Source organism: Lingula anatina, chromosome 4, assembly GCF_051362555.1.
Source record: "Lingula anatina isolate TDL-2025a chromosome 4, LinAna3.0, whole genome shotgun sequence".
Taxonomy (NCBI): domain Eukaryota; kingdom Metazoa; phylum Brachiopoda; class Lingulata; order Lingulida; family Lingulidae; genus Lingula; species Lingula anatina.
Window position 1 is genome coordinate 11,198,202 of NC_141770.1, and position 25,560 is coordinate 11,223,761.

General features: G+C 37.0%; 1 protein-coding gene and 1 long non-coding RNA gene across 2 annotated transcripts in view; one reads left to right on the forward strand and one right to left on the reverse strand.

Annotated features, from left to right (window-relative positions):
- Positions 1-10,322, forward strand: part of LOC106179191 (uncharacterized) — a 113,367-nt gene extending 103,045 nt beyond the window's left edge. Inside the window, exons 3-4 of the long non-coding RNA XR_015333941.1 lie at positions 7,372-7,493; positions 10,193-10,322. This is a non-coding gene — a long non-coding RNA (uncharacterized LOC106179191). The remainder of the gene's footprint in view (positions 1-7,371; positions 7,494-10,192) is intronic.
- Positions 10,323-12,891: 2,569 nt separating this feature from the next.
- LOC106168648 (uncharacterized) lies at positions 12,892-25,467 on the reverse strand. The gene is made up of 8 exons (XM_087010774.1): positions 25,272-25,467; positions 24,702-24,839; positions 24,059-24,568; positions 23,421-23,593; positions 22,655-22,719; positions 20,177-20,271; positions 18,375-19,907; positions 12,892-13,085 (listed from the first exon to the last, which is right to left on the reverse strand). Exons 1-7 carry the CDS (start codon positions 25,465-25,467, stop codon positions 19,801-19,803), a joined length of 1,284 nt encoding a protein of 427 aa, XP_086866900.1. The 3' UTR covers positions 12,892-13,085; positions 18,375-19,800.
- Positions 25,468-25,560: the final 93 nt, after the last annotated feature.

Genomic DNA, 25,560 nt, shown 5'->3' on the forward strand with positions numbered 1-25,560 from the left:
CAACATTAAGGAAGAAATAGAGCAAAAACTCTGTCTCCCCCCCCCCCCTCTCAGATTCTGTTCTCAGAGCTTATTTTTGGATCATCTTTAAAGCTAGAATTGGGGGCCTTGATGAAGTGACCCGGGTGCGTTTCCACATTTTTTATGCAGGTGTGGTAGATTGATTTTCGTCACTTTTTGGAAAAATCGGAGACGGGTCGATTTTTGGTGATTTTGAGTGATTTTGAACAGTGCCGGCACTGTGAGATTTCTTCAATTTTGGCCAGGTAGGGATGAAAATTTTTTTTCTTCATTATGGTGTCACGTAGGTGTGTTTGGTCATTTGTAGTAAGAATAAAGTGCTGAGAGAGTGGTGGTGTCAACATTAAGGAAGAAATAGAGCAAAAACTCTGTCTCCCCCCCCCCTCTCAGATTCTGTTCTCAGAGCTTATTTTTGGATCATCTTTAAAGCTAGAATTGGGGGCCTTGATGAAGTGACCCGGGCGCGTTTCCACATTTTTTATGAATGACAGGTGTGGTAGATTGATTTTCGTCACTTTTTGGAAAAATCGGAGACGGGTCGATTTTTGGTGATTTTGAGTGATTTTGAACAGTGCCGGCACTGTGAGATTTCTTCAATTTTGGCCAGGTAGGGATGAAAAATTTTTTTCTTCATTATAATGTCAGGTAGGTGTGTTCGGTCATTTGTAGTAAGAATAAAGTGCTGGAAGAGTGGTGGTGTCAACATTAAGGAAGAAATAGAGCAAAAACTCTGTCTCCCCCCCCCCCTCTCAGATTCTGTTCTCAGAGCTTATTTTTGGATCATCTTTAAAGCTAGAAATGGGGGCCTTGATGAAGTGACCCGGGCGCGTTTCCACATTTTTTATGAATGACAGGTGTGGTAGATTGATTTTCGTCACTTTTTGGAAAAATCGGAGACGGGTCGATTTTTGGTGATTTTGAGTGATTTTGAACAGTGCCGGCACTGTGAGATTTCTTCAATTTTGTCCAGGTAGGGATGAAATTTTTTTTTCTTCATTATAGTGTCAGGTAGGTGTGTTCGGTCATTGGTAGTAAGAATAAAGGGCTGGAAGAGTGGTGGTGTCAACATTAAGGAAGAAATAGAGCAAAAACTCTGTCTCCCCCCCCCCTCTCAGATTCTGTTCTCAGAGCTTATTTTTGGATCATCTTTAAAGCTAGAAATGGGGGCCTTGATGAAGTGACCCGGGCGCGTTTCCACATTTTTTATGAATGACAGGTGTGGTAGATTGATTTTCGTCAATTTTTTGAAAAATCGGAGACGGGTCGATTTTTGGTGATTTTGAGTGATTTTGAACAGTGCCGGCACTGTGAGATTTCTTCAATTTTGGCCAGGTAGGGATGAAAATTCTTTTTCTTCATTATAGTGTCAGGTAGGTGTGTTCTGTCATTTGTAGTAAGAATAGAGTGCTGGAAGAGTGGTGGTGTCAACATTAAGGAAGAAATAGAGCAAAAACTCTGTCTCCCCCCCCCCTCTCAGATTCTGTTCTCAGAGCTTATTTTTGGATCATCTTTAAAGCTAGAATTGGGGGCCTTGATGAAGTGACCCGGGCGCGTTTCCACATTTTTTATGAATGACAGGTGTGGTAGATTGATTTTCGTCACTTTTTGGAAAAATCGGAGACGGGTCGATTTTTGGTGATTTTGAGTGATTTTGAACAGTGCCGGCACTGTGAAATTTCTTCAATTTTGGCCAGGTAGGGATGAAATTTTTTTTTCTTCATTATAGTGTCAGGTAGGTGTGTTCGGTCATTTGTAGTAAGAATAAAGTGCTGGAAGAGTGGTGCTGTCAACATTAAGGAAGAAATAGAGCAGAAACTCTGTCTCCCTCCCCCCTCTCAGATTCTGTTCTCAGAGCTTATTTTTGGATCATCTTTAAAGCTAGAATTGGGGGCCTTGATGAAGTGACCCGGGCGCGTTTCCACATTTTTTATGAATGACAGGTGTGGTAGATTGATTTTCGTCACTTTTTGGAAAAATCGGAGACGGGTCGATTTTTGGTGATTTTGAGTGATTTTGAACAGTGCCGGCACTGTGAGATTTCTTCAATTTTGGCCAGGTAGGGATGAAAAGTTTTTTTCTTCATTATAGTGTCAGGTAGGTGTGTTCGGTCATTGGTAGTAAGAATAAAGTGCTGGAAGAGTGGTGGTGTCAACATTAAGGAAGAAATAGAGCAAAAAATCTGTCTCCCCCCCCCCTCTCAGATTCTGTTCTCAGAGCTTTTTTTTGGATCATCTTTAAAGCTAGAATTGGGGGCCTTGATGAAGTGACCCGGGCGCGTTTCCACATTTTTTATGAATGACAGGTGTGGTAGATTGATTTTCGTCACTTTTTGGAAAAATCGGAGACGGGTCGATTTTTGGTGATTTTGAGTGATTTTGAACAGTGCCGGCACTGTGAGATTTCTTCAATTTTGGCCAGGTAGGGATGAAAATTTTTTTTCTTCATTATAGTGTCAGGTAGGTGTGTTCGGTCATTTGTAGTAAGAATAAAGTGCTGGAAGAGTGGTGGTGTCAACATTAAGGAAGAAATAGAGCAAAAACTCTGTCTCCCCCCCCCCCCCTCTCAGATTCTGTTCTCAGAGCTTATTTTTGGATCATCTTTAAAGCTAGAAATGGGGGCCTTGATGAAGTGACCCGGGCGCGTTTCCACATTTTTTATGAATGACAGGTGTGGTAGATTGATTTTCGTCACTTTTTGGAAAAATCGGAGACGGGTCGATTTTTGGTGATTTTGAGTGATTTTGAACAGTGCCGGCACTGTGAGATTTCTTCAATTTTGTCCAGGTAGGGATGAAATTTTTTTTTCTTCATTATAGTGTCAGGTAGGTGTGTTCGGTCATTGGTAGTAAGAATAAAGGGCTGGAAGAGTGGTGGTGTCAACATTAAGGAAGAAATAGAGCAAAAACTCTGTCTCCCCCCCCCTCTCAGATTCTGTTCTCAGAGCTTATTTTTGGATCATCTTTAAAGCTAGAAATGGGGGCCTTGATGAAGTGACCCGGGCGCGTTTCCACATTTTTTATGAATGACAGGTGTGGTAGATTGATTTTCGTCAATTTTTTGAAAAATCGGAGACGGGTCGATTTTTGGTGATTTTGAGTGATTTTGAACAGTGCCGGCACTGTGAGATTTCTTCAATTTTGGCCAGGTAGGGATGAAAATTCTTTTTCTTCATTATAGTGTCAGGTAGGTGTGTTCTGTCATTTGTAGTAAGAATAGAGTGCTGGAAGAGTGGTGGTGTCAACATTAAGGAAGAAATAGAGCAAAAACTCTGTCTCCCCCCCCCCTCTCAGATTCTGTTCTCAGAGCTTATTTTTGGATCATCTTTAAAGCTAGAATTGGGGGCCTTGATGAAGTGACCCGGGCGCGTTTCCACATTTTTTATGAATGACAGGTGTGGTAGATTGATTTTCGTCACTTTTTGGAAAAATCGGAGACGGGTCGATTTTTGGTGATTTTGAGTGATTTTGAACAGTGCCGGCACTGTGAAATTTCTTCAATTTTGGCCAGGTAGGGATGAAATTTTTTTTTCTTCATTATAGTGTCAGGTAGGTGTGTTCGGTCATTTGTAGTAAGAATAAAGTGCTGGAAGAGTGGTGCTGTCAACATTAAGGAAGAAATAGAGCAGAAACTCTGTCTCCCTCCCCCCTCTCAGATTCTGTTCTCAGAGCTTATTTTTGGATCATCTTTAAAGCTAGAATTGGGGGCCTTGATGAAGTGACCCGGGCGCGTTTCCACATTTTTTATGAATGACAGGTGTGGTAGATTGATTTTCGTCACTTTTTGGAAAAATCGGAGACGGGTCGATTTTTGGTGATTTTGAGTGATTTTGAACAGTGCCGGCACTGTGAGATTTCTTCAATTTTGGCCAGGTAGGGATGAAAAGTTTTTTTCTTCATTATAGTGTCAGGTAGGTGTGTTCGGTCATTGGTAGTAAGAATAAAGTGCTGGAAGAGTGGTGGTGTCAACATTAAGGAAGAAATAGAGCAAAAAATCTGTCTCCCCCCCCCTCTCAGATTCTGTTCTCAGAGCTTTTTTTTGGATCATCTTTAAAGCTAGAATTGGGGGCCTTGATGAAGTGACCCGGGCGCGTTTCCACATTTTTTATGAATGACAGGTGTGGTAGATTGATTTTCGTCACTTTTTGGAAAAATCGGAGACGGGTCGATTTTTGGTGATTTTGAGTGATTTTGAACAGTGCCGGCACTGTGAGATTTCTTCAATTTTGGCCAGGTAGGGATGAAAATTTTTTTTCTTCATTATAGTGTCAGGTAGGTGTGTTCGGTCATTTGTAGTAAGAATAAAGTGCTGGAAGAGTGGTGGTGTCAACATTAAGGAAGAAATAGAGCAAAAACTCTGTCTCCCCCCCCCCCCCCTCTCAGATTCTGTTCTCAGAGCTAATTTTTGGATCATTTTTAAAGCTAGAATTGGGGGCCTTGATGAAGTGACCCGGGCGCGTTTCCACATTTTTTATGAATGACAGGTGTGGTAGATTGATTTTCGTCACTTTTTGGAAAAATTGGAGACGGGTCGATTTTTGGTGATTTTGAGTGATTTTGAACAGTGCCGGCACTGTGAGATTTCTTCAATTTTGGCCAGGTAGGGATGAAAATTTTTTTTCTTCATTATAGTGTCAGGTAGGTGTGTTCGGTCATTTGTAGTAAGAATAAAGTGCTGGAAGAGTGGTGGTGTCAACATTAAGGAAGAAATAGAGCAAAAACTCTGTCTCCCCCCCCCCCCTCTCAGATTCTGTTCTCAGAGCTTATTTTTGGATCATCTTTAAAGCTAGAATTGGGGGCCTTGATGAAGTGACCCGGGTGGGTTTCCACATTTTTTATGCAGGTGTGGTAGATTGATTTTCGTCACTTTTTGGAAAAATCGGAGACGGGTCGATTTTTGGTGATTTTGAGTGATTTTGAACAGTGCCAGCACTGTGAGATTTCTTCAATTTTGGCCAGGTAGGGATGAAAAATTTTTTTCTTCATTATGGTGTCACGTAGGTGTGTTTGGTCATTTGTAGTAAGAATAAAGTGCTGAGAGAGTGGTGGTGTCAACATTAAGGAAGAAATAGAGCAAAAACTCTGTCTCCCCCCCCCCTCTCAGATTCTGTTCTCAGAGCTTATTTTTGGATCATCTTTAAAGCTAGAATTGGGGGCCTTGATGAAGTGACCCGGGTGCGTTTCCACATTTTTTATGCAGGTGTGGTAGATTGATTTTCGTCACTTTTTGGAAAAATCGGAGACGGGTCGATTTTTGGTGATTTTGAGTGATTTTGAACAGTGCCAGCACTGTGAGATTTCTTCAATTTTGGCCAGGTAGGGATGAAAAATTTTTTTCTTCATTATGGTGTCACGTAGGTGTGTTTGGTCATTTGTAGTAAGAATAAAGTGCTGAGAGAGTGGTGGTGTCAACATTAAGGAAGAAATAGAGCAAAAACTCTGTCTCCCCCCCCCCCCTCTCAGATTCTGTTCTCAGAGCTTATTTTTGGATCATCTTTAAAGCTAGAATTGGGGGCCTTGATGAAGTGACCCGGGCGCGTTTCCACATTTTTTATGAATGACAGGTGTGGTAGATTGATTTTCGTCACTTTTTGGAAAAATCGGAGACGGGTCGATTTTTGGTGATTTTGAGTGATTTTGAACAGTGCCGGCACTGTGAGATTTCTTCAATTTTGGCCAGGTAGGGATGAAAATTTTTTTTCTTCATTATAGTGTCAGGTAGGTGTGTTCGGTAATTTGTAGTAAGAATAAAGTGCTGGAAGAGTGGTGGTGTCAACATTAAGGAAGAAATAGAGCAAAAACTCTGTCTCCCCCCCCTCTCAGATTCTGTTCTCAGAGCTTATTTTTGGATCATCTTTAAAGCTAGAATTGGGGGCCTTGATGAAGTGACCCGGGCGCGTTTCCCCATTTTTTATGAATGACAGGTGTGGTAGATTGATTTTCGTCACTTTTTGGAAAAATCGGAGACGGGTCGATCCTGGGTGATTTTGAGTGATTTTCATAGGTGCCGGCACTGTGAGATTTCTTCAATTTTGGCCAGGTAGGGATGAAAATTTTTTCTTCATTATAATGATCGGTAGGCGTGTTTGGTCATTTGTTGTGAGTGTAAAGTACTGGAAGAGTGGTTGTGTCATTATTAAGGAAGAAATAAAGCAAAAACTCTCTCCACCCCCCCCCCCCCCTCTCCAAATCCTGTTCTCAGGAGTGCTTTTTGGCAATCTTTAAAGCTGAAATTGGGGGCTTTAATGAAGTGACCCGGGCACGTTTCCACATTTAATATTCAATTCAATTCAATTTCATTTTATTAAACCTTTAAGCCCTACGGCTCATCAGAATATAAAACAGTGACAATATAAAGTTATATCTAATCAACTACCATGACTACAATAACTACTACTGATACAAACAATAATAATAATAATAATAATAATAATTGAAATTGAATTGAATATGAATGACAGGTGTGGTAGATTGATTTTAGTCACATTTTCGAAAAATCAGAGACGGGTCTATTCTCGGTGATTTTTGGGTGTTTTTAATAAGGGCCGACTCATTCATTGAAACAGCATGTTTTAATCGATATTAAAACAAGTTCATTTTTTTTTTGGGGGGGGTATACCTTTTAATCGATAAAATATCAGCATTCACCTTATTTCCTTGGTGTTGAGTTTTGTGGCAGTATCAAAGAAATATGAAATATGAAAGTATTCATGATAGAAGATGCATGCGCGATATTTGTGGAATAAAGCGGTGTGTTTTAACAACTAGTGGTGTCAAATCTACATGTACATGTACATGTACATCAGGGGCGGATCCAGGATTTATTAACGGTGGAGGGGTCCGGTTTTGTTACGGGTTCACCCCCTTGGCGTTAGGTTAGGGGCAAGCACTAGGGCCCTCTAAAATTTGGTGTTTTAGAGGGCGAATTGCACGCATTTAGAACTATGATTCCGCTAGATGTTTTTGGTACAATTTTTGTAAATCAGAAATCGAAGGGTAGGGTCCAGAATCCCCCACCCCACCTCCGACACCCCCTAAATCCGCCACGTTACATATATTTGACTGTGAACATTCGTGAACAGTTTCAACCACAATGGAGGATAAAAGGGGTGTCAGGGGAGTCCGGACCTTCCCCTTCAACTTCTGATTTACAAAAATCGTACCAAAAATGTCTAGCTGAATCATAGGTCTAAAAAACCAATTTTTTTTTTTTTTTGGGGGGGGGGGGCTACTAGAGCGTGCCACTGTACATGTATTTGACCGTGAACATTCGTCAACAGTTTCAACCACAGTCCCTCACCTAAAATGAGCCATGCCTGTCTTTAATTTGCATAACAATAACTTGCTCATTGTAGTGCGAGGTGTCTTCCCGAATGCTCACTAGGCAGTAGGACACAACTGGGTGAAGACGCAACAGCATGTGTGGTGCAGACGCAAGGGCGAGCTTTTATGAGGTGTAGAAGCAAGTGCATGCTTCGTAAGTATTACTTTTTCTTCAGTGATCTATGACATTAGATGGAAAAAACGTAGAAGAATGCAAGAAAATTTACGTCAAGTATATATGTTACAACTCTTTGTTATACTTTGCTTGTCGTTTTTGTTACTCAGTATGTATATATTAGTTAGCATATTAGTACATGTACATGTAGATTGGCATATTACTTCAAAGATCACGGACTATTTTAGGTGCTAATACCGTTCTTGTCACAGTTCTGAATTTTTGACCCATCAACATGTACATAAATTTAATAGAGAACGTTTATCAAAAATTCAAACGTCTCCTTTTACGACAATCACGATAGTTTGAAAGAAATAAAATACCCTTTTGATTTAAATTATCTTATGGTTACTTTTGTCTCTTTGAAGTTTCATTTCATTTCTTTAATTCAGTTTTTGTAGGTTTGTTTATTTTATCATACATGTATCCGTAAAAATGATTGTAAGCTATGTTGAAAAACCTAAAAATTAATAGAGAAATACAGTATGGTCCCCAAACGCGTGATGCATAGCGATTTTAGATATTACAAGATTAAATAGGAGGTTAAATAAATAAACGTCCCTTGTAATAACCTCCACAAATTAAACAAGTATGTTCAATGTTTTTTTTTTCAAAGCATGGTGTCTCTAATACCTTTATCATTAACTTAAGGTTTTAATTTTGGCGTAAGGTAACTTTGATGTCGATTGCTTTTTTATGTACAGACACAGATGTGCCTGTACTTATTGCCGTCACCTGCGTCTGTTGTCGCCGTCGTCGCCGAGCACTTTCACCGATAACACGATAAGTGAAAAACCATTTTACTTTTTGGCTTGAAACTTCCAGAACTAATGAATATTCATAATCCGCAGGTCAAGTTCGAAAATCAGCATGATTGGGTCATTTTTACGTAAGTGATGCTGTTTTTTTCCCTTTTTTTTCAGCGTATATGCAACACCGATAACACAATTAGTGGAAATCCGTTTTACCTTTTGGCTTAAAACTTACAGAACTGATGAATATTCATAATACGCAGGACAAGTTTGAAAATCAGCATGATTGGACCTTTTTTTTTTTTTTTTTTTTTTTTGCTTTCTTCAGCATATATGCAACACTGATAACACATTTCAGCTGATAAGCTAATTGTTTTGCAATTTACAGGAGTGATCAATCTTACTTAAATACAGTTTGGGTTTGAAAACCAGCTTGATTGGTTCAGTTTTGATGAAGTTATGCCCTTTTTTGTATATAAGTGTTTTTTCCTCAGATTCTCAGGCATGTTAATAGTCTCATTATTAAACTAATTAGATGCGTAGAAGAGTTCTTTTGACATTTTCTGCATCTTAACATCATTGTTAGTTGATTATATAAAAATGTCAAAAATGGAAGTAAACTCATGAGTCATATCACTGAAGTTTGTCAGATTCAATCATTTACTACGTTCAGAATCTCAGAATAGAGCAAATTGGACATTTAAAATTGTTCCATTGATATTTTCCCCATGTCAACAATTATCATAGTTGATCTTATTAACATGACAGTAAATGGATCATTTTGCTTTATATAAAGTGTTGAAAATGGCAAGAAATGCATTTCAGTAGTGGTCAGTCTGTAATTGTCCCTTGAGTAATCATTAGTTAACTTCAGAGCTATTACGTCACTTTCCTAATTAAGTTTCAAGTGACCATTAAATGAGATTACATAAAACACACATGTTGTGATTTCCCTGTAAGCTCCCATCAGTTTAGCTCTGTGCCAGATACAGTTTGTGAAAGTCTAAATCATTAGTGTCGTGTAATTTATAATCAGTGATAATTATGTAGGTAAATGTTGTTTAATATTGCAAATAAGATTACAGAAGAAAAAACTATTTTGTGTAATGCCAACATTAATGCTATAGATGAATAACAGTGCTTTATTATCCTCAAACTCAATGGGGTTATTAATATCATGTTAATACAGCTGGATTAAAAGTATATATAGCATCTTTATTGGTATATATTTTTCTTTTTTAATCTTAAATTTTTTAAACACTGGCATTTTCAAATATGACTTAACTCCCATCCACCTGGCCCTGGTTTCAGAAAAAAACTTTAGTTCCCTGGCTTAATTGATTAGGATTTCCAAGAGAGTGCTTTTACACTGCTCCCAGTAGGGTAAGATGTGACCATGTAACCTTGGTAATTAAGTTCTTAGCCAGGGAAATTGACAAGTTTGTTTGTGAAACATGGGGGCCTGAACCTCTGTACATTTTCTGTATTTCCACATAAGCTATAATATTGGTGTTAATGCGGTTAAATATTATATAATATTGTTTTGCACTGTCATAATTTTTCACATGTTGGTATTTTCATTATGTGAATTTGAACTTTCATGGTCCTGAAACTGTAATCTTAGTGACCATCTTACCTGTTGTGCACGATTAGAATTTAGTGTTGACTTTGCTGTCATAAGTATTATTTATTATTACATCAAAATTGACAAAGTGACCTATATTCTACGTCCTTATTTTCTGCTTTTGTCTGTACATTTGACGGCTTTGCTGCCTTTTTTGTGCTATCCGAGCCTGAACATCGGACAAGTCAGTAAACACCCACATCAGTTCAAGTGCCCTTTTCTTTTTGATGTAAAAAGCATGTGTCGTACTTCCCGAGCCTGCCGTTTAGTTATATATTGTTAACATTACCTTCTCATTTCAGGAGTCTACTGAGATACTGAGAACTGTACGACAGCCGCCTGCTAGCAACCAAGTCTTTCGTCCACGTTCTGGGACCCTACGAGCATTCATGCATCTGTTGTATTAAAGTTGAATAAATACATTTGTAATTCCTTGGTTTTTTTTCACTTTGATATGAAATAATGATGATAAAAATATTAGTAATAATAAAGCGAAAGGGGTAAAATTATAAAGATATGATTACTGTCTGAGCACTTTTAAGTTTAGTCTGCTAAAACTGATCTGTAAATATTGAGTTTGTTTTTACAGTAACAGAATGTCTTAAATAATGCAGTGTTTTGTAAATAATTGAGTTTGAGTATTTTAAGAAAACTACAAAATTTTACAACAGCCCACATTTATAAACACAATTTATATGAATTTACGACTCGCTTTTGAAAATCTATTCTACATTTTGTTCTATAGTTAAACGGTTTTTTAATATTTCTTGGAATGAATTAGTTCGTCCTCCCCGATGTCATTTTCATAATTTTATACGGGTCCATTTTTAAAGGGTTCTGGTTTTTGCTACAGAAAATTGATTCTAATTTTACGCCCTTCTCATCTCATGAATGCTTCAATTTTATACAAAAATGAGAAAGTTGACACACTTTTTGAAATGGTAACAGTTGAAATCTGCTTCTCCAACAAAACATGGGGTCTGTACGTTCTGATATTTTTTAAAGAATGAAAATAATATAAAAAATATATTGATCCTTTAGTTTTGTGACGTATATTTATTTCCAAATAGTCCCAAATGCACAGACAAAAATATAGCATTAAACTGTGGAAAAGAAAATTTTTAGACCAAACATTTAATGTCTATTTCTGCATTATACAAGTTTATATCATCCAAATACTTTGGTAACGTTATTAAAAATGTGTTCTTTATACACTTAATTACAGTGGCATTAAAATGTAATTTTGTGATTATTTAACTTGCACCTCAAGTGGGAATAAATTGCCCCACATGCCATCCCTCATTTGGAATGGACTCACCCTACCTGTCACCCTTCAAATTGAATGGACTCGCCCTACCTGTCACCCCTCAAATTGAATGGACTCGCCCCACCTGTCACCCCTCAAATGAAATGGACTCGCCCCACCTGTCACCCCTCAAATTGAATGGACTCGCCCCACCTGTCACCCCTCAAATGAAATGGACTCGCCCCACCTGTCACCCCTCTGACGAAATGGACTCGCCCCACCTGTCACCCCTCTGACGAAATGGACTCGCCCCACCTGTCACCCCCTCTGACGAAATGGACTCGCCCCACCTGTCACCCCCTCTGACGAAATGGACTCGCCCCACCTGTCACCCCTCTGACGAAATGGACTCGCCCCACCTGTCACCCCTCTGACGAAATGGACTCGCCCCACCTGTCACCCCTCTGACGAAATGGACTCGCCCCACCTGTCACCCCTCTGACGAAATGGACTCGCCCCACCTGTCACCCCTCAAATGGAATGGACTCGCCCCACCTGTCACCCCTCAAATGGAATGGACTCGCCCCACCTGTCACCCCTCAAATCAAATGGACTTGACCCATTTGTCACACTTAAAAAAGGATTCCTCTCATGTCACCCACATCTATGCAATCATACAAACCAGACTCCTACGAAACTATAAAACAAAGTCATTCTAGTGTGATATTTATTTATTTATTTATTTAGAACATCTTTTGCGACAGAAAATCATGGTGAGGAACTGTTATAAAGATAAATATATGCACACTTAGACTCTAGTCAAACTCTAGGCAAATAATTTTAAAAAATATGAATTATTGACATTTGGGAAATGTGGTTTGGACTTGCATTGGAACTTGTTCCTAATACTTTCTCTATTTGTACTGGAATTTCAATACCAGCATTCACGCTTTATACTTAAAGAATCCAATATTAAATTTAAAAAGGGTGTTGAGCTAAATTTAAAATTCAAGGAAAAAATATGTCGGCTTTTCCATGGACATTAAAAAATATCATTAGTACTGTATATTGTGTATACATTTATTGCTGTATACAGGATAGACCAAGGGGCGGCATGCTTTTTTATTTGAGCAGACATGATACATCTTTAAATTGGCAGATCCAGAATTTATATCAATTTTGTGACATACTACACTGCATAATTCTAATCTTGATTTCAGCACAAAAATGGTTAATTGCAACACTTATTTGTACAAATTCAATTTTTCTTTTTGTTTCAATTTGAAGGAACGAAATATATTTAAGATAGAGAAGACTGTAATTAATATTACTTTGGCTTTTATGTCTTAGATCGCCATTCACAGGATCAGGCACAGAACACATACAAATTTTAAAATAGAAATGACTCCTACAATGCAAATCAAATTAATGTAAACAAAGTAAATTAATTAATTACCCGAACTTCAACCTGCAACGTTGTGGAAATGTTACTTTCACCTTCAAGTTTGAATGTTGTGATACACAAATGCTTTAAAAATGTATTGTGGCATTTTAAACCCTTAAATAATACGTCATTGCACAATAATAAAATTGGAGAAAGACTGATGAGTTTCAAATAGAATCAGATGCATCCCAATTAACGTATAATTTAAAATTAAAAATGCTCAATAACTGAGTATAACTTGAAAAGGGAACATGATCGACCACATTTTTGAAAAACATTAAAATATGTTCAAATCTGATATGCACATGGTGTAGTCCTAAAATTTTTGACATTCACAACAAAAAACGTGTACCATTTTCGCCATATTACATGTGCGCTGCGTGTTGGTTCGAGCACGTCAGTGCGTGCGTGTGTGCCTGTGCAAGGTTCCAAAATCTGAGGCTTTGGAGGATTCTATCAGTCAGATGCACGTGCATTTTGCAGGCTCACCGCAGAGTTGACAGTTCTGAAAAATCAAAATAATGTGTTAATTACGATATTAAAATGATATCCCAATGCAATGCAATTTGAACTGAGATAAGAAAATTGAAAAAAAAAACGCATTAATTTTAAAAGAGTTTATTCAAACCATTCCATAAATCTTACAAATTAAATGCATTACACACACCAGCAATATTAAACTAAAATCACAGCAGGGAAGATGTATGTAAATTATCCTGACACTACCGTACACTTGCCTCAGTTTTCTGCGTCACATGCTATATGTAACCTTATTATACATAAAGGGAAACCATACACTACAAGGTGCGTCGGGGGAGGGGGGGGGGACAAGTTCTGACTGGGTGTGTATATTTATGACAACTACAGTCAACAACTACAACACCGGGCGACTTGAGGCCTTACCTGCGGTAGGCCTATGTGTAACTGCCCGTAACACTCTTTATTTGTTTTCATTTATGGGGGTCATTTATTTATTTATTATCATTATTTTTTTTTCTTTTACAGTATGTCCTTTATTATCTCCGCCAAGGAGGTTATGTTTTCGCCCCTGTTTGTCTGTCATGAACATAATTCAAAAAGTTATGGACCGATTTTGATTAATTTTTCAGGAACTGTCAGAGGTTGGCCAAGAAAGATATGATTAGTTTATGGTGGTGATCCGGATCTATAATCAATCAATAATCGATAATAATAAAAAAAATGCTGCCTTGGCAGAGGTCTGCGCTCTCGGAGTGCTTTTCTAGTTTATATATTATTCACACGAACTGCATTTTCCTTTCTTTCACGTTTGGCTTCCTTTGCTTTCTCTCGCTCTACTAATTATAACGTTACAGGCCACCGCACATACCTAACCGCGCCGTCACATGCCTCTGCCACATAATGCACTAAACAGTTCTCATTCCACTGTATATATACGGCTTCCTCTCTTGCTTCTTTTTCGCTTTAATATCAACCACAGAACGGGACAGGGAAATTTCTAAAGATATTAGCTCACTTAGTAGGAGGATAAGGTAATTTATTTCAAACGTAAACCTCTTTGACTTTAGGTCCTTGCAACGTTTCTGTCTATCCTTTTACAACGATATTAGCTCACTCAGTCAGTGGACAGGTACTGTAGTCTATTTTAAGGCTTACGGCTTTGGGTCTTAACAGCGTTTCTGTCTATCTTTTTTCTTACTCATTCCTATGTACTTCGTGTAATTTTCAGTTTCATTTTTAGGTTATTTTTCTTGTATTTCTAATTTGTGTCCAATATTTATACATGTACATTTTACGTTACACTTTTGTTCCTTTTACCGGGAGGCCTACTTATTATTTTATTTCTTTTCTTTCAGTTTAACGGTTGGTTTTTGGGAATAAATTGAATAAACCAAATCAATCAGTGTGAGTTTCTTGACCGAGTGCAGCTACAGTACGGTTACCTACATTGTAATATTTAAGGGCGACAACTTAGGAAACCAGTGCATTTACGTATGCACTGTACACGTACTACATTATTGGATCATTTAATTTCTTTCCACTTGTAAACGCTAGTAGACGATACTTTACTCACAAAACATTTTCTTCAACCGTGGTTCCACCAAACATGTACACAATGGGTCCGAGCTTCAACCACACATCATCTTGCAGGTCATCTTGTTACAGGGCCCAGCTGTCAGGTTACCAGCCAGAAGCACAGCTCGCACTGCGATGCATGACTTATTGTTATGCAAATTACAACTGGTACAGTGCATGGCACATTTTTATTGAAGGGGTAGTTGTGGAAATCGGTCTCAAAGAACGGCGAATCTACAGAATATTATTTTATTATTGTGACAAAACCATAACCCTGGCTGCATAGACCTATTTGTCACCATAGACCCTATTTCTTAAGGACAACAGTTTATATCAAATCAAAAATTGAAAATAACAATGACGATAAAAATAACAACTCAAATATTATTAAAGTGAATGATGCTCATACGGTCGGGGAATAGTGTTGCACGAGATGAAAAACATTTGTACGGTCCCCGGGCTATCTATTTTAATTGAAGATCTATACATTGCATGCAATCTGGCCCTCTCCGTGACAAGCTAAAATGTTTCCAATTGATTTAAAGCATGCCTACGAAGTTTCTGCGACTCCGCGGTAACTTCGTTGACTTAAAAACATGCCCCAGAAACGGAAAGCCGCGGAAACGAATGCAGGCTCTCCTGGGTCCGGACAAATTACAGTTTGCAATTTTAGATAAAATCCGGTATAGTTTAGGATAAGAGAACGATTTCACAACAATTTATTGCACGTTATCATGATGATGTATGCGTCGTCAATAATATTTCCTTTCTATTCTTCACTTAAAGGTCTGTAAAATGATGCTTAAGCGGGGATTGTCAGCAGCTGTTGTACCATACTGGGTGAATCTGTACAAATTGCAGGCCTACATGTATGCCAACTGCTGTCAGAAACACCCTGGCGATTGCTTTAGTGGAGATCAAGTAAGTTTTTCCCCAAACTATCACTCCTTTTATTAAAATGAAATGTATACTGTACTCAGTTTAACTAATTGGTGGTCAAATGATTGATGTTTTTAACACTTGTGTAAAAACCCGTCTTCCGTGGCGAACTGTCAGCTGTTTTTTCATGTAATTTGCTGATTAAACAGAAAATTAATTATTTGAGCATGTTCAACAATTCACTCTGCCTATTTCCATGTCAAAAAGAACTGGTGTATTTTTTTCTTTTTGCATAAAGTATTTATAGTAAATGAATAAAATAAGAAAGGAGAAAGAAATTTGGCAGAAAATCCAACGACTTAACATTTTCATAAAGCAAAGCTTGCAACAAAACCAAAAATAAAATTTTGAAATTCCTGTAACAATTTACATAAAATACTATTGGCATCACGCAACATGTACGTAGTAGCCGAAGGAAAGATGAACAAATAATGAGTAATGACAAAAGCAACAGTGATTTTAGAACAAATATCTATATCGCAAACAAGCTTATTACACGTAGTCTAGCTCACTTAATACAAATCACATGTACTGAAAAACGGGCTTTCTCAGATGACTGTTAACTAGGGCTCATTTTTAATAGGTTTAATTTTCCCACTATTTTTAACAACAAACTACATATTAACATGGACAATCAACAATGTGTCATGTTGCGCAGTGTTGAACGACCCGCGTTTAATTGGACGCATATTCAATATCTATCTGCAAGATTTTATTGGGCTTGACTTTTGACTTTATCCTGTTTAGTGCGTTTATACAACGTATTTAAACAATGTGAGTAAAAAAATTCTAGTTCCTGAACGTAACGATCGGCCGTTGTGGAACGGCCCTCTGGTTTAATTAATCTCATTTCCCTGCTGATGATCTGTCGACCTCAGATTATTTTTTCAGTTAAGTGCTTTATTTATTTCCCCTCCTTTGTGATATTTCAAGAAAGGGAGAGAGAAAGAGAGAGAATTCAGAAAATGCGTAAAATATATTATAATATAGCGGGCAAAACTTTGATCTCTGTCGATTTTTGTATAACGGCCTCTTTCGATCATGAGCTTATGACTTGAGCAACAATAATTTGAAATCATCTTTCTTTGTTTAGAAATTAAAGGTAATAAGTTTTTAAGTTTAAGGAAATGAAAGGTATCGCTCAGTATCGCTATTCAAAACGATTTTGTAGAGTTTATTACTGATACATTACGATACATTAATGTCAGCGAATAAAGTTTGTTGTGCACAGTCTGCTATTCTAGTTCTTAATAAACTTGACCCAATATTCAATACATTTTAGTCATGTATGACACATAAAGAGGAACTCTACCAAATTCGCTTAATGCTAGAAAATCTGTCACATTTTGTTTTAAGGAAGCCAGTCTTTTGCAAAAACGGGCATGGATTTGTTCGACTTTTGTGCACTGTTGAAATCACCATGGTTCTGCTGCATACAAGGTATATTAAAAGTAGTTTAACAGTTGCATCAAACAGTTTAGAGGCTTCTTGATGGTCATAATATCATAAGTATTTTTGACAACGGAATATTCCGTTAGATGCCTTTGTCGCTTGTAATGATAGGCGTTCCTGTGTTCTAGACCATGCTAATCGAAGGGTGAACAGGATTCCTAAGTATTTGTAACTGGATACGACCTCAGTTCTATTTCCTTTATAAGTCCGTTTTTCACATTTTACCTGTAATACACAGTGGCGGGTTTCGATTTCTGGTCCCATCTCGTAATTACATTTTTACAATCCTGGGCACTTTTCAGATTTGCCCACATATTGCTAATAAACAAATTACATACACACGATCAAAGAATTCTTATATCACTTTGTTAGAGAATGGTGTAAGTAAACACTGAAAACAGAAACTAAATATCACCACCGAGTCCAAAGTTATGCTAAAGCATAGTCAGAAAAATTACCAAAAAGTTTTCCCGTTTTAGTCATATGAAACAAAAAGCAATCTGAAATAAACTAAAGCAGTGTTTGGCATAGCATTTTTTTTGGATTATAAAACACTCAATAGCATGGTAGAAGCAAAAAAAATTGAATATTAGCAGGTATGAGAAGTATCCCAGAAAAAAGTCCTTTAATGGCATGATGGTATTTCCGTTGAAATGTCCATTCCGAAACAAAACAAAACAAAAAATAAATAAATAAATAAATAAATAAATAAATAAATAAATAAAATAAAAATAAAAAAGGAAAATGAATTTCAGAAAATTTCATAAGGCATACAGTATAATAAACTATCCTAATCATTACTTGGATGCATTGGTATTGTTTGTATCAAATAATGAAAGCCTTGTAATGATCCTGGAGCTTGACATCGAGTGCAAAATAACCCTGCCGTATTTTTTCCGTTAAATTTGTCCATTCCAAAACATTGGGTTTCTCTTACAAAAAAAAAAAAAAAAAAAAAAAAAAAAAAAAAAAAACATGTTGACACCTAGCCTGTAACAATATACATATATATTTCTATAAAGCCCGGGGCATACAGTATGTTATTTATTTTTATATAAGAAAACTCCCATTCAACTGTGTTTTTTTTTTAGATGCCTGTTAAGTAGAATACAAAAAGCTGGTGACTATATGAGTATGTTGGAAACAAGAGGAGGCATATCAATCTGTTCAGCTGATTGCACTTAGCAAGAGTCCCCGCAGAGCTGGGTTGATCCACACAGACTGATGGTGTGTCTATAGGAATGGGGTCTTACATACATGACAAACAAAAACTACAAAACAGTTTCACTTATTTGTTATGTCCTCTTGTATTGGGCATTGCACAACCCAAGCATAATAATAACCAAACCTTCTAGACTACTGGAACCTGCTCTTTTTGGCTTTAAGCAGTTCTTCTGTTGTGGGAGCAGGAACAGGTGCAGTATTTGGACTGAGGTTCCTTGGGTCCCATGGCTCAAGTTGCATCCGTGCTGTCATGGGACAAATGCTTGTCAGACTCAATGTCACTGCATGAGACTGTAACGTGGGAATGTAATGATATCTTTATAACTTTTTCCCCTTCTACATGTACACTGGATAGGCCACCCATGCTCTTATGTGCTTGCTAATCCAATTTCCATACCTACAAAGTGAGGATCAAATAATTATAATTATCATCTAGCTACATGTAATTATAACTTGGACTTTAGAATGAAAAAAATTTTAATTCTTCCTTTGCTCTTAGATTAATTATCCCAGCAGGCACACAACGTTGAATCAACGTTGGCAATTCAACGTTGAATCATGATTGATAGTTCAACATTGTTTCAACATTAGAAATCTCAATTAACGTTGATTATATGTTGATTTAGCATTGATTATATCTTGATTTAACATTAAATAAAAGTTGAGACAAATAGCATTTTCAATGTCTTTATTTTGTCACTGCATAAAAGGAAAAATGCTGCTAATTTAAGTTAAAATATACATAGTTTACAACATAGCAATAATAAATAAAAAAAACTAAGAACAACACTTTTTTTTTTACAAAACAAAGCTGCACATCGAATCTGAACTAACACAAAAATTGTAATTAAGTATGCATGTACATTGGGGAGGGGAGGGAGAGATTTTTGCACACCTTAACCTAAATTATACTGTACATTGTCATTTTTAAAGTAAATTATAATTCAAACATATCATTAATAATCATAATCGCTATAGTTCTGTATTAAATAAATCTTGAATAATGAATGAAAAAACATTGTTTTTTAGATGATGGAGAGTTCATTATAACAAAATTATAAATAATTAATCATGCAGTAATTAACTGTTTCAATTCAACTTGCATGCTGTCTACAAACTCTGAAAAAAGAATTATGTATGGTACCCCAGCATAAAACCTCATGTCTCATATCAAACCCCATGTCCCTTTCACTACTACAAATTCAAAAAAGGGCTATGGAAGTTAAATGTCAAGCAACATATCTTGTCAAAACACTGTATACAGTACGCATGACAACAGAACCAAATTGTAGAGTGAGTGAGTTACTGGCTGCGCTCGGAGCAGATTCTTACATCTTGACGCATGTGCAGTTAAGTTAGAGAGATAGAAATGGCTGTTGTGGTTGCTTTGATAAATGTTTGTCGATTTTTGTGCAACAAGACGTAGAAGATGAGGTGCTTATACACACGACAGATATGAGTGCAATCTGATGAACTCCACAGTTTAGAGATATAACTGTAAGCATTCTAGCAACGTCCTTCACCAAAATAATAGTTCAACTTCCTAATTGCTACTTTCTTCCTCCTCCATCTTTTCTTTCTGGTGCCCATTTTAGATACTTAACAATGCTGTCAGAGACTTCCTTCTCTGTAGATCTATATTTTGACATCATGACATCTGGAAAAAAAAGTGAAGTAAAAATGTAAGCATTTATGTATCGAATGTATGCTGGCAGGTGTGCCTATCATAGCTCATTGAGGGATTCTAAGAATGAGGTTAAGATTGGGGTTAAATTCCAACTAGGGTGCAAAATGTAAGAACTATTTTTTTAGGCTTAGGTGCCCAAATTGTAGCTGATAGATAGCTGATAAGTTTATTACAAAAATCAAATTGGGCACAAATTACAGCAGTAAATGTAAAACACAATGCAACATTAATTTAATTACCTTTGATCACCCTACAAAAGTTGGTGTGCCCAAAAGGAAATTTATTTTTCTTTCCTGAGAAATTCATCGTAGACATGATTCTGTTTGTCATACACCTACAAATAATATTTATAAAACTAGAGGATCAGAGAGGCGATATCGCCTCTGGATATTGTACCACCAGCTGGAGTAAGCGCATTCATATGGAACCCCCCCCCCCACCAAAAATTTAAAAAATGGACGCCACCACCAGTCTATAAAATGCAATAAACAAGAGTTCTAAAAATAAAAAAATAAAAAAAAAATCGAAAAACATAACTGTTAAAATGGTCCAATCAAGCAGATGTTCAAATTGACCTGTATTTTCCTAACACTGATCACTCCTGTGATTTTCTAGACAATAGGCCTACTGGTTTTCCTTGAAATGCGTTATCAGTATTGCATATATGCTGACAAAAGAGAAAACCTGGGGACAACAGTAAGCAGATCTCTGCTAGTTTTGAAGATATGAAGGGCAAGAAAATATGCAGAGTTCAGTTTGTGGTGAAAAAGTAGGTCAAAGGTCAATTTCAAGGTCACAGTATATGACTTCCTATATAAGTTCAATAGTAGCTATGGGCATTTCTTTGCGAATTATGGAGATATGAAGGCCAAGAAACATGCAAAGTGCAGTCCATTATAAATAGTAGGTCAAAGGTCAATTTCAAGGTCACAGTAAGATTGCCTGTGTATGACTTCCTATTCAAGTTCAATAGTAACTTTGGACGTATCTCTGCCAGTTTTCGAGATATAAGGGATAGAAAATTTGCAAAGTTCAGTTCATGGTGAAAAGTAGGTCAAAGATCAATTTCAAGGTCACAATAAGATTGCCAGTATATGGCTTCCTATTACAGTTCAACAGTAACTATGGGTGTATCTTTGCCAGTTTTGGAGATATAAGGGCTGGAAAATTTGCAAAGTTCAGTTCATGGTGAAAAGTAGGTCAAAGGTCAATTTCAGGGTCATATTTAGATTGCCAGTATATGACTTCCTATTCAAGTTCAATAGTAACTATGAGCGTATTTTTGCCAGTTTTGGAGATATAAAGATCAGAAAACTTGCAAAGTGCAGTACTGAAAAGTAGGTCAAAGGTCAATTTCAAGGTCACAGTAAGATTACCTGTATATGACTTCCTATTCAAGTTCAATAGTGACTATGGGCGTATCTTTGCCAATTTTGGAGATATAAAGATCAGAAAACTTGCAAAGTGCAGTTCATCATGAAAAGTAGGTCAAAGGTCAATTTCAAGGTCACAGTTAGATTACCAGTATATGACTTCCTATTCAAGTTCAATAGTAACTATGGGCGTATCTCTGTTAATTTTGGAGTATTTCACATTTTCCCCATTGAATATTGCGATGTTGTAATTTTTGATATAGCACAACGCCTAAACCATATCGAAAACAAAAAAATGGACGCCACCTCCAGTATTGCACTTGACAAGGTCTACAAAATGCAATAAACAAGAGGTCTCTGGCATTTACCGTTCCAGAATTAGAGCGAGTTTTCAGTTTTATATCTAATGGCTACTTCTCCCGTGAAAATGCACTGATTGACCCCAAACTCCCAAAGATGAAAGGAGTCCCCAATGGTAACCCCTCACTATAACAGGAGAGCTAAGGGCTGTGTAGTTTCCAAAAATTAGCACAAACAATTATTTTTTTGCAGAAAATTCCCATTTTTAGAAAATTTTAGCTTGTTTGACCTTGAAAAAAAGGTCAAAAGTCAAATCCAAGGGCATATTTGGAATCTCCACATATGACTTTCGGTCAGACTTCTATAGTAATTTTTCCCATAATTCCTTTGGTTTGGGAGATATTCAGCATTGAATTTTCAAAAATTTTGACAAGGGTGCGTTTCAACAAGTGTCACGCCCAGGCCAATGCACCAACTGAGACAAAAAAAAAACCAGGGTGTTCAAGTTGAGATTATATGTGACCTAAATCCAAGAGATGGGGACACAGGTCCTTGTGGTCTAGGAGGAGAAGCGGTAACGGTGACTTGTTTCCGGCGCCCGACTGCGGAGCCGGCGGAGCCGCAGGAGCCGGCAGAGCTGTACGAGACGGGTTGGGACTAAAACCATGAGTACCGCCAGCGTACACGCTGGTGGTACTAATAAAGGATATATTGAATAAAATCAGAAATGTCTTGGTTTGATCAAGAAAAGTCCAAAAAATTGGAATAATAACCTGCACTTATTTTTAAAATTCTGATAAAAAGGTTTTTACTGCCAAACAAACCAGTATAACGTAGCTATACACATGTAGGTTCGACTTTTTAATGTAATTAATTTACTAACATAGACAGAAATGTGTCAAGTGTAAAAGTATTAGTTATCATTTCATAAAGGTTTGATCATTTCTTATACCCGAGTTCTAGGTTTCAGATAATGAAATGTATTTTACACATTAAACACAGGAAAAAATTAAGTAAATGCATATATATTAGTATTTGTCCTACCTTTGCATGGCCTTTTTAGTGTGATCACACATGTTAATCCCTCCTATTGCAGCAACTGTGGCTTTCTATCAAATGGAAAAAATAAATGTCATTATTATAAAAATAATAACTAGTTTTTGTAATTATATTATTGAAACTGTGTGACAAAACTTGCAAATATACAGGCATCAAACAGCAAAACATGCTTTCTTTTTGGTAATTTTAGGTACTGATGTTATATATGAAATGCCCACAGTCACAAGATGGACAGAGACATACATATGTAACATTGATCCATATTGCATGAACTAATAAAAAAGGGAAAAAATCTTCATATTTGAGTTTTGAAAGAGTAAATCTTTTAAATTTTTAGCTACATGTACTTGTTTGAAATAATTGAATCAAATAAAAACCATAAGTACAAGCATGAAGTTGACTGATTATGTTGCCATTTTCTGCCTAAAATTAACTGAAATGTGATGAACTTTAACTGTTATAAGTATGTACACAAATAAGCATTTGTGAGGCTAATTTTCAAAATAAAAAATGCATCTTCCTCTCACAGATTTGGCTTGTTGGATCAAATCAGTACAACACAAAGACGGTGGTGATTATTATTAGAGCAAGTGAAGAATGATTCAATTCAGTGAAAGATTTAAGTAGTTTTCAAGTTGTAGTTATACTGATCCTGATGTTACTCCATATCATTCTCATCATTTTTATCAAGTCCACCTGATCAATGATACATAGCATGGACATAATTTGAACAGAAAAGTAGTATACTTACACAAATATCATATTCTTCTTTGTCCTTCAATGCATTATCAAATTCACTGAAGGAATCCATGGTATCATGTTGTTGCATTTGCATTGTTCTCATCTCTGTGTTGTTATTAGATTGATTTTTCTTCATTAGATCTCTTATTTCTGCTAATATGTATAATACTCTTCTCTGAAAACCTGTGGAAAAAATTTACACTACATATACAAAAAAGACAATTGAGGAATTAGCAAATTTGTCCTCATCCTATGTTACAGGGTACAATTAGGCACTGAAACTTCATAAAATTTTTCCTTAGGTAAATTGCTATTTTTGCCCTTTCTAGTCATTGCCTGTCTCAAATATTCATTCAAATTCACCCAATTGCAAAGTCTCCATAAGTAAGTGTTTAAATTTTGACTTAACAAAATGAAAATTAGTGTCAAAGAAAGAACCTGTGCATTATGTTAAGATTAGTTTCATATTCCCTAATTATTATATCATGTTCTATATATGGCATTAACCTAATTCTAAAATTTGAGAATAATAAATGACAACTTCACGTATGCCTTCTGCAAAAAAAAAAAAAAAAAAAAAAAAAAGGTTCACTCTTGGGGGTTGACATGTACAGATTTTGTCATGAAATTGAAAAAAAAAGTACATACGCTCTTCGGACATTGGAAATGTCGATCTCCTTGGTATTGGGCTACTTCTGCTATGATGACCCCCTCGACTCATACTCATGCTTCTCTGAGCCATGCGGTCACTGCTTCTGCTACATCTACCAACACGGTCCCTGCTTCTGCTACGTCTACCAACACGGTCCCTGCTTCTGCTACGTCTACCAACACGGTCCCTGCTTCTGCTACGTCTACCAACACGGTCACTGCTTCTGCTACGTCTACCAACACGGTCACTGCTTCTGCTACGTCTACCAACACGGTCCCTGCTTCTGCTACGTCTACCAACACGGTCACTGCTTCTGCTACGTCTACCAAACCGGTCCCTGCTTCTGCTACGTCTACCAACACTGTCACTGCTTCTGCTACGTCTACCAACACGGTCACTGCTTCTGCTACGTCTACCAACAGGCACGCTCCTGTCAGGGGGCGTTGGGCTCCTTGGTGGTGGGCTTATTGTTCTAGGAGGAACCCTTCTGTCCATGTTAGCTGCCTCTAAAATGCCAATATACATTATGAGGCATCAGTTTTTCTGTCTTTTACCTTTGGCAAAAATGTTTAAAAGATGGTGCTTCTTAACATTGCATACTGAATTTCTTATTAAGCAATTTCTTAGTAGCACTCTTACCGCTACTACTGCCCCCCGTGGTGAATTCTGCTCCAAAGGTTTTTTTCTTGGGGATTCTCTTCCTAAAAACTCCTAAGTCTTCTTCATCAGTATCTTCTGTGCAGGTAATGTTAACTGTCTCGCAATCTTTCTTGTTGTCTGTATAATTAAAATATATTATTATCATATCTTTTGTTCCATCTTATGCATGTATCTAACGTAACTTTCTGCTTTGGTCAAGCAATCTTATTTATAAAAATGAAAAGTGCAGTATTATTTTACAGTATTGAAAATATTCTGAATTCATAGTCAATGTAGACTAACTATGGGCATAGGCAGGAGAGAGAAATCTGCTCATTAACATGTCCCTTTGCCAATGGATAATTCCAAAACCCTGCATACATGTAGTATACTACCTTTACTAATTAATATTGCCAGGTATGAAATGTAATAAATCTGCAATTTTCTTAATATTAAAACGGAGAAAATTTTCAAATGGCACAAACTAGATCTTTTGCAAACATAAATGATATTGTTTATGAAGCTAAAGCATTAGTAGTGTGTGAAGATTAAACAGAATTCTGTACTGACCAGATGATTTCTTTACCCGCACAAGAGGGTACTTGATCCAAGTATTTTCAGGTACCCATCTTTCTCTAATTGCTCTCATGGCACCAAGGTTAGTAACATTAGGCGGCCACAGAACCTCATCGTCCACCACCCAGTGAGAAGGGATAACCTCCTCTACCTCCACATTGTTCTCCTCCCAAATAACTCTACTCCACATCTGTAATAAACAGAAAAAGTGTGATCTACTACATGCAGACCATTATTATGATGTGTCTGTACATATATCCATCATCTGCATCTGTCGTCGCCG

What these genes read in the sequence shown, in the direction of transcription:
- LOC106168648 (XM_087010774.1), bottom strand. Translation starts at nt 25,467, where the DNA reads ATGTGGAGTAGAGTTATTTGGGAGGAGAACAATGTGGAGGTAGAGGAG. An exon ending in CACGGGGGGCAGTAGTAGCG is followed by an intron (nt 24,569 to 24,701) that starts GTAAGAGTGCTA and finishes TTGGCATTTTAG; the next exon opens with AGGCAGCTAACATGGACAGA. An exon ending in ACTAAAAAGGCCATGCAAAG is followed by an intron (nt 20,272 to 22,654) that starts GTAGGACAAATA and finishes TATTATTTGTAG; the next exon opens with GTGTATGACAAACAGAATCA.